The following is a 12,797-nucleotide window of genomic DNA, read 5'->3' on the forward strand; positions in this document are numbered from 1 at the left end:
TGTATTGAACGTAAAAAATTACAGATTGTTTGTTGTATTTGTGGAATTTTATAAATTTACACATGTTCAAAGAGTCATTATGTGAAGTGTCTATTTGATGTGTGTGTGTCTGCTAGAGAGGGAAGTAAATTTTAACTTTATTCTTTGTTTATCTGTTAATGGCCATTTTTTATTGTTACGGGCTGGTGAGAATACTGACTTCCTACTGTTCTGCTGCTATTCAATTGTCCTCTCCAAGTTGTGCCTCATTTTGGTTGTTTATGGTTATACATTTGCACATTCAGTCAGTATAATTGGAAGTTCACTAGAATTTTTTGTTAAACATTACATAAGTGGTCAATTTTGTCCTTAGTCATGGCGTGACAATAATGTTTTTTACAATGTGGCCAATTTTACCCCTGGGGTCATATTTAGCCTTACTCCTGATGTGACAATAATGTTTTTTAGTTACTTATTAGTTAATAAGTTTTTGATTTTGACAAATTAAAAACAATGTAAAGTTGATCCTTATATTAAATACTTATGGAAGGAAGATAGTTGTTCGATTTTAATATTTATATTTTCTTTATGTACCTTTTTGAAAAATATTTGGTTTTTTGATTTTTCCTTTTGATCAATATAGTAATTTACATATGTTGCTTGCTAATATTTAGAACTTATGGTTTATTTTGTAATATCTTTAACATTTTATATATTTTTAGTTTTGTTTAGCATTATCAATATAAAACAAAAATGTAAAAAATCAAAACAAAAAACCTTTAAATCTATATAGAAAATGATATATCCTAACTTTTGTTTGATTGGCTTTCATTGTTGTTGTCCTAATATTTGTCTAAATTTCACCAACAAAATTGTATAACTAAAAGTTAAAGCAAAATTTTGATAAAATGAACATATGGTAATAAGAACGCCATTATTGTCTGGTAATAAGAACTCATTGCATTAAAGTATATATTATTTTTCTTTAAAAAAACAAACCTAGGTCTCAGGCCTAAAAATGTACTTGCAATTCTATACTCAAAATAGCTTACATTTCTTACGGTATAAACAATATCTAACAAATAAAGTACAATGCCTATATTAGTGGTGTAATGTAAGTACATTGCTATAATATGTGAAAAATTAAAGTACATTGCTATCATCAGTAAAAAAATGTAACTATGTTGCCTTAGTGGGTAAACATTAAAGTGCATTGCCCAAATTGGTAGCAAAATTAAAGTACGTTGCTATTCTTTTTCTCTTTTCTTCATTTTATAACTAACTTATGTAAGTTAATTTCATACATGGATAAGTTTCACCGTGAAAAAAATCCAATATCTCATATGAGATAATAATATGTTTGTTTTGACCATTTTGTGGTTTATTAGGTGCTGAATGTGTGGCAATGGCGATATACTGGAAGCTATATGCTTGTACTGCTTTTTTTTTTTTTTTTTTTTTTTTTTTTTTTTTTAAATTTATTTCAATTTTAACCACTTATCTTACATCATCAATATAAATTGGATGGGTGTTGGCGGTTAATATTCTTAAAAATGTAATGTTTATATGTTTTTCTTTTAATTTGCTAGAAAAAAAAAATCCAAGTGGAGGTTAATATTCTTAATATTCTTCTATAAGAATTCATGACTTAAAAATGTAATGTTTATATGTTTTTCTTTTAATTTGCTAGAAAAAAAAATCCAAGTGGAGGTAAATATATATATATATATATATATATATATATATATATATATATATATATATATATGTATTGGATTTAAAAAAATATTGTATTCTAATATTAGTTTTTGTTAAATATAAGTTACTTTTTCGTTAGGCAATGGATTTGGTTTACCTCTAAGCAATGCTAAGCAATGCATGTTAGCAAAAGATATTGTTCATATCTTTCGTTTTAAAAGAAAATGGATTACATTACTTATCTATAAGATATAAGGCTTTGCCTATGTTTTATTGCACTTTTACTCATTACTATTTATTTTTTTCTATTATTTTAATCAAGACATGATGACTTTGGTTTTTAGCAAAAGAATGGAATGTGTGGGATAGAGAAGATTTGAATTCCACCTTATTATTAATCTCCTCTATCTCATGTAGCTAAATCTAAACCCAAACTAAAAACTTTATGTTTTGTTTCACTAATAGAAAATTACCTATATTTTTAATTTTTCCATTGTATGGCTAATTCGGTTTATTTTGAGTCTATTAAATTTTATTCTTTATCGTGTGGTTAATTTGTAGTTCCTAATTATCTTATAGTATATTAGTCATATGTACCATTATGTACTTAACAAAATAATATTCGTTAATAAGTACAAATAAAAATGGGCTATTTTTGTTAAATATTATGATTTTATTATTTTATATGTAAAAATATATAATTTTAAATAATCAATATAAAAGTCTGAACAAAACTTACATCTTATTAATTTAGTAAAATTTTATAAATCTTTTCTCCGTGGTTTCCACGGGTTATAACCTAGTATAGTATATACATGTAGATTCCTTGCAAACTAATCCAACAAAGACCAAAAGATTGTTTTTTCGTATAGCGTTTCAAGAAATGCAAACATATTTTTGATAAACCTTAATCTAGATTTATCTTTTTCATCCACTTATAATCATTTTTATTAAAGTACATTGTTAAAAAAACTATGCTTTTTTGTATTTTTATCTCAAAGTATACTACTACCGATACAACTGTTATTTCTCTCGTAAGTTGTCAAACAACATATCATTTTCTACCGCTTATTATAGGAGAATTAGTTAATGACAAAATAGTCGAAACCATAAGGTTGCAATCTATCGGTTTCGTTAGATACGCATCCATTCCAACCTCTAAACATTTTGTTTCATCCGATGACATGACATGAGTTGTAAAGGAAGCCAGTTAAGATGTTTAAATAGGGTGCAAACTTTTAAAATTAAGGTTTCATCCAGATAGATCTACTCGTCGAGTCGGGGCATCTGACTCGGCGAGTAGGTCCTTCCACCCATGTCCCAGTTTCGCCTCGACTCGACGAATTAGGGCCTCCAACTCGCCAAATCCCAGAGTAAAATGCAAAAATTCATATTTAAAATACGTATCAGGAACCGAGCGCTACATCTAAAAAGATCTGGATGCCATCAATATTCGTGAATCTCAACCATCGACGACGATGACATCGATTTTGTAACTGGTCGAACACCGGAGAATAAATAAAGAAGAGTTAATCATGGCTACATTTAGCCCAAGAAAAGATTAGAGAATTCGTTTACCGAAAATCCTTCAAAGTTTTGGGAAAGATTCAAGGTTATGTGAAGTTGGTGTCATTTAAATGATCCAGAACTATTTACAAGATAAATTCAAGAAAAGCATAAAGAAACAACAACTATGAAAATCAGGAAAAAAAGATCGAATCGGTTCCTCATGATTTTGCTCTTTGGTATATGGTTTATAAGGAGTTGGTGAACTTTGCCATTAAAGGAGCTTGAGCTCTTCTTTGTAAATTTCTTGGTTAATGAACATGGTTCTTGACTTCAAGTAATGTATATTGTTGGTATCCTGATCTAAGTAGTGATTTGTACATTGTGCTCTAACAGTTGTACCTTGTCAAAGATTCATCATTTTCATTCTAATAAAAAAGGGCATCTCGCCCATATGATCGAAAATTTGAAATCATATTACTAAAGTTGATTGATCTTTAGAAGCAAATCGCTAAAGTTGACTGATCTTTAGAACACTTGGCCAAAGCACAACCCAACTTTTCTGAGTTCGTGTCTTAAACTACATCTTGGTGTCTGTCGACGAAGCTATGATTCTCAATGGTGACAACTTTCTGATGAAAGGGGAAGAAGGGAACTCACTTGAGCAGATACGCACAAGCGGTATATTGTTGGTACCCTGATCTAAGTAGTGATTTATACATTGTGCTCTAACAGTTGTACCTTGTCAAAGATTCATCACTTTCATTCTAATCAAAAATCATATTACTAAGAGGGGCGGAGCTAGGATTTTTGAATGAGGGGCTTGAACTTACAACGTAATATATATATATATATATATATAATAACCCATTAGAATAGAGAAATATGTTTATATTGTAATTTAAAGTCTTATATCATAAAACACATATTGTAATAAGAAAAGTAGTAGTACGTAGTGCGTTGTTACTTGTACCAAATGTGTTTGATGTTTTCTGAAAAAAAAAATCACTAATATCCAATACACTAGTTACAATTAAATTCCAACAAAGAAGATAGAGCATATTGGTGATAGTGGGCTTTGAAGAGTAATACACAAATAACGATGGAGTTAGGGGGGGGGGGGGGGGGAAACACCCACTAGTCCCCTTATTGGCTCCGCCCATGATTACTAAAGTTGACTGATCTTTAGAAGCAAATCGTTAAAGCTGACTGATCTTTAGAACACTTGGCCAAAGCATAACCCAACTATGCCGAGTTCGTTTCTTAAACAACATCTTGGTGTCTGTCGACAAAGCTATGATTCTTAATGGTGACACCTTTCTGATGAAGGGAGAAGAAGGGAACTCACTTGAGCAGATAACCACAAACAGATTTGTGATCTGCTAACTATTTGACTCAGATGATGACAAAACCACTAGTGATCTGAGAGAGAGAGAGAGAGAGAGAGAGAGAGAGAGAGAGAGAGAGAGAGAGAGAGAGAGAGAGAGAGAGAGAGAGAGAGAGAGAGAGAGACCGTTTTCTTAATTTTAATTAATGTAAAACATTTGAATAAATATAAAAAAATAAAAAAAACAAATATATAGGTATAATAGTCTTTTTATGTTGATAGAGACAAAAACAATAAAAAGATCTAATTTTGGACCAGTGGTAAACTAAAATTTCGTTTTGAACCAAAAACACATAAATTTGCCAACCACATGGACTATTTTAGCAAATTTGTCTTTTAAAAAACCAATTAGTTAATAAGTCATTTTAAAACACTCCCAAAAACCCACTTAATAAAATTTGAGAAATACCCAATTAATAAAATAGAAAACGTTATCAAAAAAGCTAGGCCTATGAGTGAAGATGATCTTAGAACAATTTCTAAAACATGTTATTTATGATATTACATAACCACTTTTGATTATTTCATGATTAGCCTTTATAATATTTAATCAAAGAGTAAAAAAAAAAAAAGCAGAAAATCTGTATTTTAAAACATAATAATACTAATATTAAAATAATTGGTTTATTTTAAAATTTAAAAGAATATTTGTATGGAGTATTAAAAGTCTTTAGTATCATATGGAATTAATATGTGGAATTCACAAAATTAGAACTCTCAAAAACGAAATCGAATAAAAAACTTATTAAATCCGATCCCATGGAAGATCATCTATTTAATCCACTCGCAACAAATTTGAATTAACAAATACCGGAAGGAAAAGACTTGATACACCTTGTTGGAAATCGGAAACAAAAGGCCTATTAGCTCAGCTGGTTAGAGCGTCGTGCTAATAACGCGAAGGTCGCAGGTTCGAGACCTGCATGGGCCACTATTTCCTTTTTTCACCTCGTTCAGTAACTTGTATGATGCACCCTTAAGTACATGAACAGACCCTGAAGTAAAATTCACAAAATTTACCCTAGCAATCTTATATACATGTAGATTGATTGCAAACTAATCCAACAAGACCAAACCATTGTTTTTTTTCTATAACGTTTCAAGAAAATGCCAACATATTTTTGATAAACCTTAAATCTTAATCTAGATTTATCTTTTTCATCCACTTATAATCATTTTTATTAAAGTACATTGTTAAAAAACTATGCATTTTTTGTATTTTTATCTCAAAGTATGATGCTACCTATACAACTGTTATTTCTCTCGTAAGTTGTCAAACAACATATCATTTTCTACCGCTTATTATTGGAGAATTAGTTAATGACAAAATAGTTGAAACCATAAGCTTGCAATCTATCGGTTTCGTTAGATACGCATCCATTCCAACCTCTAAACATTTTGCTTCATCCGATGACATCGCATGCGCTGTCAACGCCACAATCGGAATATGCATTTCCGTTCCCATTTCCGCTCTTCTAATCGCCTTAGTCGCCTCATAACCATCCATCTTCGGCATCTACCATCCCCCCAAAAAAAAATAAAAATCAGAAAACTATAATTTAAAATAAAATTCCTAATTTCCTTTTTTTTTTTTTAATATTATTATTACCTGACAGTCCATGAGTATCAAATCATATGGCGGAGGGTTATGTTCCTGTAGAGCTTCAACCGCCTGTACCCCATCTCCCACCACAACCACCGTGGCCCCCATTTTTTCAAGCATTATAGTCGCCACTCTTTGAAGTATTGGTGTATCTTCTGCTAACAAAATCCGTACACCTTCTAGAGACTTCTGTCCATTCGTTCCATTTGTGACCAATTTGCCCCTCTCTGATCCGACTTCACTTAGTTCGAGAAAACAGTTGTTTATAGTTGTTCCATATCGTGAAGAAGAAGAAGAAACTATAAATTCCGACTTTTCAGACTCGTTTGAACTCTCTGGATCCGAATGCACATCAATTTCAAGACATTCATGCGTATTATTAATATTATTATTATTATTATTATTATTATGGTTATGGTTATGATTATGAGAGCTTTCTTTAATGGCAGCTTCCATTATTTGAATCATTTTCGCTTTGTATAACGGTTCATTCACCATTAACAGATGCCCTCGGTTATGAAGCTCCATTTTGATGGTGTTAGAGGTGTCATGGTTTAAAACCCACGCAAACTTCGCTCTTCTGTTAAACGTGTCCAAAAAATTTAACTGTTCTTTCCATATATCTGTGCTTAGATTGAGTAGTCCAATATCAATGACTATGATGAAAACAGACGCATCCATTTCTTGCTTGCTTAATGATTCAACTTTTGAAGTTTCATATGTTAAATTTTGTGTATAACGTGTGGGTATAAAGAGTTCTTGTAGTATCTGCGTCAGTTCATTCCACTCACATGCATCCCACGTGGGGACACCAATTTTAGTTAACCACCCAGACAAAATCGTTCTGCCCATACTTCCATTTAGCGCAAGCACTACCTGCAATTTGTTCATAAGTTACATTCTTTCATTTATGAAACTGTTGGGGATCTTTGAGGCCATTTTCCCATGCTTATAAAAGAAGACCAAGGCTTTGGTTTCAAAGTTCACTAATCAAATACACTTTTAAGTATTTGATATCTTTTTCGGTTTTTTATTTTATTTTAGCAGAACAGTCTTGACAATTACAAGAAGAAAAACTTTGCTAACCTTCAAGTTATGATCTGCGTACTTTAATCTGTAGTTGTCTTGTGGTATATCTACAGGTGTATTGAGTAACAGATAAAGTCGCATTAGAGTCCCGGGTCCGTTTTTCTTAACAACTCTTATTTCTCCACCCATTTTGTGAACCTGTTGATAAATTTCTTATCATAAGTCGACATTTTTCAGAAAGTCGCTTTTTGTAAATTTAAGTATCACGTTGATTTAACTCACTAGAGTTCTAACAATGCATAGTCCAAGCCCTGTTCCACCGTGCCTAAAAGAATAAAAATAAAAATCAGAAAAGATTTAGAAAACTGCTTGATTGGAAAATCTGGTGAGTTTTATACTTTTATTGCTTACAATCTAGTAGTTGAAGGGTCAGCTTGTTCGAAGCTTTCAAATACTGATTCCCATTTGCTTGGATCAATGCCTATACATAGAAAAATATAAAAAGAAGAGGATATCATTTAATCACTGTCGTTTTGCTGATAAGAAGAAATGAAAAAAAAAAAAGTATAATGAGATGAAGGTTTATACCACATCCAGTATCATCAACTTCAAACCAAAGAATTACTTTGTTGTCCTTGCATGATCTTTTCCCGTTTTCAATTAATGAATGTGGATCTTCACACCATCCTCGCAGAATAATGTATCCTGCTGTAAGTCAATTGCTAATATTACACTCTGCAAGCTAACTTTGAAGTTTTAAGTTTTTAAGTTTCAAGTTTGAAGCACTAACTATTGTAAATTACACTTACATGTTGTAAATTTGATTGAGTTGCTGATTAGATTAGCAAAAATTTGAACAACTCTAGCAGAGTCCCCTTGAACTACCTTTGGCATATCATCTGATCCCAAACAGATCATAAACCATGAAGTTGACTTAACATAAATTTAGATGTAAATATAGTCATGATTTTATGTTTACCAGAGAGATCTATCACTGTTTCCACATTATGGTTTTTGCACTGTACAGAGAACATATCGACTAGTCCTTCAAGTTCTCTCCCCATGTTAAATTCAGCTTCTTCCAGTACCAATTTTCCTGATTCAACCTGCTAGTTATATATATAATAATGTTAACGCAGATCATATAATGCCAATTGGATGAAAAATCAGAAGAAATTATAAACTGTTTAACGAATCTCACCTTGCTAATGTCTAAAATGTTGTTGAGGAGACGAAGAAGAGCTGTTGAGCATCTACGAATTTGGCTAATTGTTGCGTATTGTTCGTTTGTTAGACATTCATCAGATATAAGAATGTCTAGCAATCCAATGACTGCAGCCATTGGCGTTCTCAGTTCATGACTGTTAAATGAAAACGTTAAAACCCTAATTGCTAACAGAAGTGAAAAGAAAAGAGAAAGATGAATCGATCATGAATATTCACCTCATATTTGCTAGAAATTGGCTCTTGTAGTTGCTAGATGCCTCTGCTTTCCTTCGTGCATCCAAATGACTAATCAATTCTGCACGTAGCTTCATTTCCTTTGAAACTCCATTTGTTAACACGAAAATACACACACAACCGATAACGAGTATACATACAGATGCAGATATCAGTATCATTAACGTCTTGAAAGCTCTCTCGTCTACCTTCCCCATTATGTATTTCCTTGGAATGATAAGGACTCCCACCTGTTAATTTACAATTTTACCCTTTATAAATATAACGCGCCCAATATTTATCGTTAAATATTGGAAGGAAACCTCTTCAAATAACTATATATATATATATATATATATATATATATATATATATATATATATATATATATATATATATATATATATATATATATATATATATATATATATATATATATATATATATTAATACATATCATTAAATATTTTTTATATAAAATAATATCAGGAGATTTGTGAAATCGATTCTAATACATTTTCAGTTTTTTAATGCGAAAATGATCTTTGAGAATTTTTAAGAAAATTATTCCTTTCAAATATAAATAAAGTTAGATTCAACAAATTGCTTAAAGTGTTTGACTTTAAAGATAGGTTCTATGTCCTATTGTTCATAAAACACTATGTTTTTCTATAATTTTATTAATTGTTTATTGTTAAAAAAAATGGTATTTAAGGGGATCCACGCATTGGCTTAAGCAATATATACGTTAACCAATTTCTTTTGTATCTAATTTTGTTTTCATTAAAAAAATACGTATTTTACTCAATTTCACAAACTTTTAATAATTAAGAAAAAATTATGTCTTTTTTATAAAAATAATAAATTTTAGAAAATATAATATCAGAAAAAGCAATTTCTCAAAATTACCCTTTTTGATATTTTTTTGACCAACATTAAAATAAACATTAATAGTGAAACATACATACCATAGGAAGTCGCTTTAAGTTCAAGTAAAACGAATCGATGTAATAAAGTTCATTGCCCAATTTGGCATTCTCTATGTGAACTTCATGATTTGGGGGCTCTTTGTTCCCATAGGCTTTGAGTAACCATTTAGCTCCCGTTTGTATGACTTTATCTTGAGAATCAACAGCCATCATCAGCTTCGGACCTGTAGATGAGTTCCTCAACAATGGCGTAGTAGAAGAAGTAGCCAACAACCAACCCTCTTGTGACGTCAAATAAATATGTCCACTATGAAACCCAACAAGCTCTTTCATAAGCTGTCCCACACTATAAAGCGACGTCGTAACACCAACCACCGCCACTATACTTCCTTCCGACGCATCCCTCACCGGCATCGCCGCTGAAAGTAACGGAGAGTTTGTGAATTTGCTCACAGCGACATGCCACGAAGCTGCACCATATGGAACCTGAGAAATTCCGGCGATGTTTATTAACTCATCCGGAGGTATCGCTTTTTGTTTTCCGATTTTCTCACCGGTTGCGGGATCCAACGGCTCTCGGTACCAAATCGCCGATATGTTACTTTGGATCGTTTGATCGTTCCAGCCTTGATGCGATGAAGATGTGTTGACGTCGTAAGGTCCGGCCATTGTGTAATTTGTGAGATCGGAGTATATGTAATATGTACTGTTATCTCTTGGATCTCTATGAAACGCCTGAACAAACCCGTTTTTGTACTTTATTGATATCGAATTGAGAGCTTTGTGACTTGTGAATAGCGCCCACGTGACATCCCTCATTACTTCATAGAGCTGATAAATTAGGGCATGATTTATGATTTTACGTTAGATTTCTGTATAACAGAGAGAAAATTAGAAACAGGATTGACATAAACCTCAACTTGCTGTGCTTGATTTTCAGGTTTGCTGTATTTTTTGATCACGTATTCCGAGATTTTAACTTGAGCTGTTGTTATTTCAACAGTTGAATTCAAGATGCTCCACATACGCAACACCGGACGCTGTAAAAGTTCATATCGGAGACCATATGCCAATGCATTCAACGATGTTCTTGTGTACACTTTAGTGAAATGCCAGGTGAGAAGCGTTAGCAGACCTATCAGAATCGCCAACATTACCTGCAAAAACCTTTCGATTCACATCTTACAAAGAAAAATTCATGTTTTCGTTTAGTATATAGTTATACCATGATTGCAAGTCGAGCTACAAAGACGCTGTAGTATGATGAGAGACAATTGGTGTTTGTGCACTGGAGCTCTTCCTGTTCGACATCCCTGTGTAGGCTTCTTCTTCTTCTTTTGCAAGGTGAGTGGTTTGAATTTACAGCATCATGAATTTTGATGAAAAATCTTCTTAGAAAAGAATGCATTTGTGTGTCTGCAACTCTTGATGATCGTTTCTTCTCGTTACGTGCCATTTTATTCCCCTGAAACTATAAACTAAGAAAGAACGCACCATGAAACTTTAGGAATAAGTTGAAGAGAGGTCAGAGGAGAGAGGCTTGTTTCTGAAGTGGGTGTTGTCTACTACATATGGTGCGATTTCCACTATTTGGAAGGCTACAATTTTAGATTTTTTTTAATTCAAGAGTGGGGTCATGTGTTTTTTCAATCACTTATTCCTCATCCACAGTCAGTTTTTCTTATAAAATTGTTACACATGGATTGTTAAGAGATGATTTGGCAAATAATTTACATATCATAGTGGGGTCATTCTCCTTTACTACAGGACTCTCAAATTACCAGTTTTGTACTTCATCTTTTAATGAAAAGTTGAATAAGTAATCCAATAAAACTTACAATTGAAGGGTATTGTAGTCCATGATTCTATAATTAAGACTTGAAAAAAAAAATCATATACCCATTGATTTTAAATTTGACATTCTCGTAGTGAATAATCTACATTTACCACTGACCATATGGACAATTGCACAAAGCAAGCACCTGATGACGTGTCATGTTAATGGGGGTGCCATTGACAAGTCAAAGGGTCATTTTGGAATTTTCCTTTATGCTGACAACGAATCAAATAATTGGTCTAAGATACAGGTATCAGGAACCCATGCAAAGCTGTCTATGAAATCAAACTTTCCATAGATGGGACACCTTCCTAATTTAACCATTCTATCAACTTGACAGATAAGGGCACATTTGTCATTTTGAGAATTTGCATATTGGTAGCTTTGATGGTGAAGCTAATCAAAGCGTGATGGAGATGATATTGTGAATTTTTGATAAAGCAAGAATAGTTATTAGATTGGTACTAGAAGTAGACAAAGCATGGGGGGTATAAGATTGTGATTCCCATTTTGATATAAAGATCCACTTTTTAAGCAGATTTGTGGTAGCCAAGAAAGATTGGGAGGGATGAGTTGTTCTCTTGATGCTCTAAAAGTAAACATTCCTCTAATCCTTTATTTTCTTTCTCTTAACAGAATTATAACAATTTCTATTTTGATATTTACAAAGAGAAAACAAAGAAAATTACAAAATGTTGAAAGGACCAACATACCAATCAGACCGAATACAATTTCTATATTTTTCCTTATGTTTTACCCTACTAAACACCAAGGTGATGATATTATCTGCCAATTTCAAAGAAGTAATACACGTTTTATTGAAAATATTGTCATTCTGAGCCTGCCAAACACCAAGAAATAAATGATGGCAAAGAAAAGTTTTTTTTTTTGGGTAGTTCCCCAATGAGCAACAAAGTTAACCAACCGATCCACCGATGAAGCGAAGATTAAAGGAAATATTGCACCACTTAAAGATCTTTATAGTTTTGATTTGTATAGCATCTATTATAACTTGATTATTATTAAAACATCGATGGTGGAATTAGTTATAACTTCTATAGTAGTAAACATAATTATTATAGATTTAAACCACAATAATTAGGAAGAAAACATCTTAGATTGTAATAATTAAAAAAAAAAAAAAACAAGATCACTGTCACCATGTGCATTAAAGGCACAAGATCACAAAGGGACTAGCATGTTTGTCGAGATGCTCAACTTAATTCCAGTGCAATATCCATTATAACTTGATTTGCAAGGCTCGATTTTGAGTTGAATGAAATACTTTTTTGAGGCTCGATTTTAAATTGAATGGACGAGATTTTTAGGGTCTGCATGAGAACTTTTTAGTAGAATTGATGAATTGCTTAGGATTTAGAAGACTACTTG

At 32.1% G+C, this 12,797-nt stretch overlaps 1 protein-coding gene, 1 long non-coding RNA gene and 1 other non-coding gene across 4 annotated transcripts; 2 read left to right on the forward strand and 1 right to left on the reverse strand.

Moving 5' to 3' along the window:
* Positions 1-5,427: 5,427 nt before the first annotated feature.
* On the forward strand, positions 5,428-5,501 carry TRNAI-AAU (transfer RNA isoleucine (anticodon AAU)). The gene has a single exon. It is a non-coding gene; the product is annotated as a tRNA-Ile (tRNA).
* Positions 5,502-5,637: 136 nt separating this feature from the next.
* Positions 5,638-11,027, reverse strand: LOC145031824 (histidine kinase 1-like). 2 transcript variants are annotated; one of them, XM_078980455.1, is made up of 13 exons: positions 10,797-11,027; positions 10,492-10,728; positions 9,611-10,402; positions 8,646-8,893; positions 8,404-8,563; positions 8,182-8,308; positions 8,012-8,101; positions 7,791-7,910; positions 7,614-7,683; positions 7,485-7,527; positions 7,260-7,400; positions 6,180-7,049; positions 5,638-6,086 (listed from the first exon to the last, which is right to left on the reverse strand). In XM_078980455.1, exons 1-13 carry the CDS (start codon positions 11,025-11,027, stop codon positions 5,856-5,858), a joined length of 3,360 nt encoding a protein of 1,119 aa, XP_078836581.1. In that variant the 3' UTR covers positions 5,638-5,855. The 2 variants fall into 2 exon arrangements, with proteins under 2 accessions (XP_078836581.1, XP_078836580.1); XM_078980454.1 differs by having other exon boundaries at positions 10,486-10,728.
* LOC145031825 (uncharacterized) lies at positions 10,092-11,332 on the forward strand. The gene is made up of 2 exons (XR_013677033.1): positions 10,092-10,230; positions 10,575-11,332. It is a non-coding gene; the product is annotated as an uncharacterized LOC145031825 (long non-coding RNA).
* Positions 11,333-12,797: the final 1,465 nt, after the last annotated feature.

This window comes from Lactuca saligna, chromosome 2 (genome assembly GCF_052625555.1).
Source record: "Lactuca saligna cultivar CGN05327 chromosome 2, ASM5262555v1, whole genome shotgun sequence".
In the NCBI taxonomy this organism is placed as follows: Eukaryota; Viridiplantae; Streptophyta; class Magnoliopsida; order Asterales; family Asteraceae; genus Lactuca; species Lactuca saligna.

Excerpts from the sequence above, each read along its gene's own strand:
- LOC145031824 (XM_078980454.1), bottom strand. The coding sequence starts at position 11,027 with ATGGCACGTAACGAGAAGAAACGATCATCAAGAGTTGCAGACACACAA. Across the intron at positions 8,894-9,610 it reads ACTTAAAGCGACTTCCTATG|GTGGGAGTCCTTATCATTCC; the intron begins GTATGTATGTTT and ends GTAAATTAACAG. Across the intron at positions 8,564-8,645 it reads CAATTTCTAGCAAATATGAG|TCATGAACTGAGAACGCCAA; the intron begins GTGAATATTCAT and ends TTCATTTAACAG.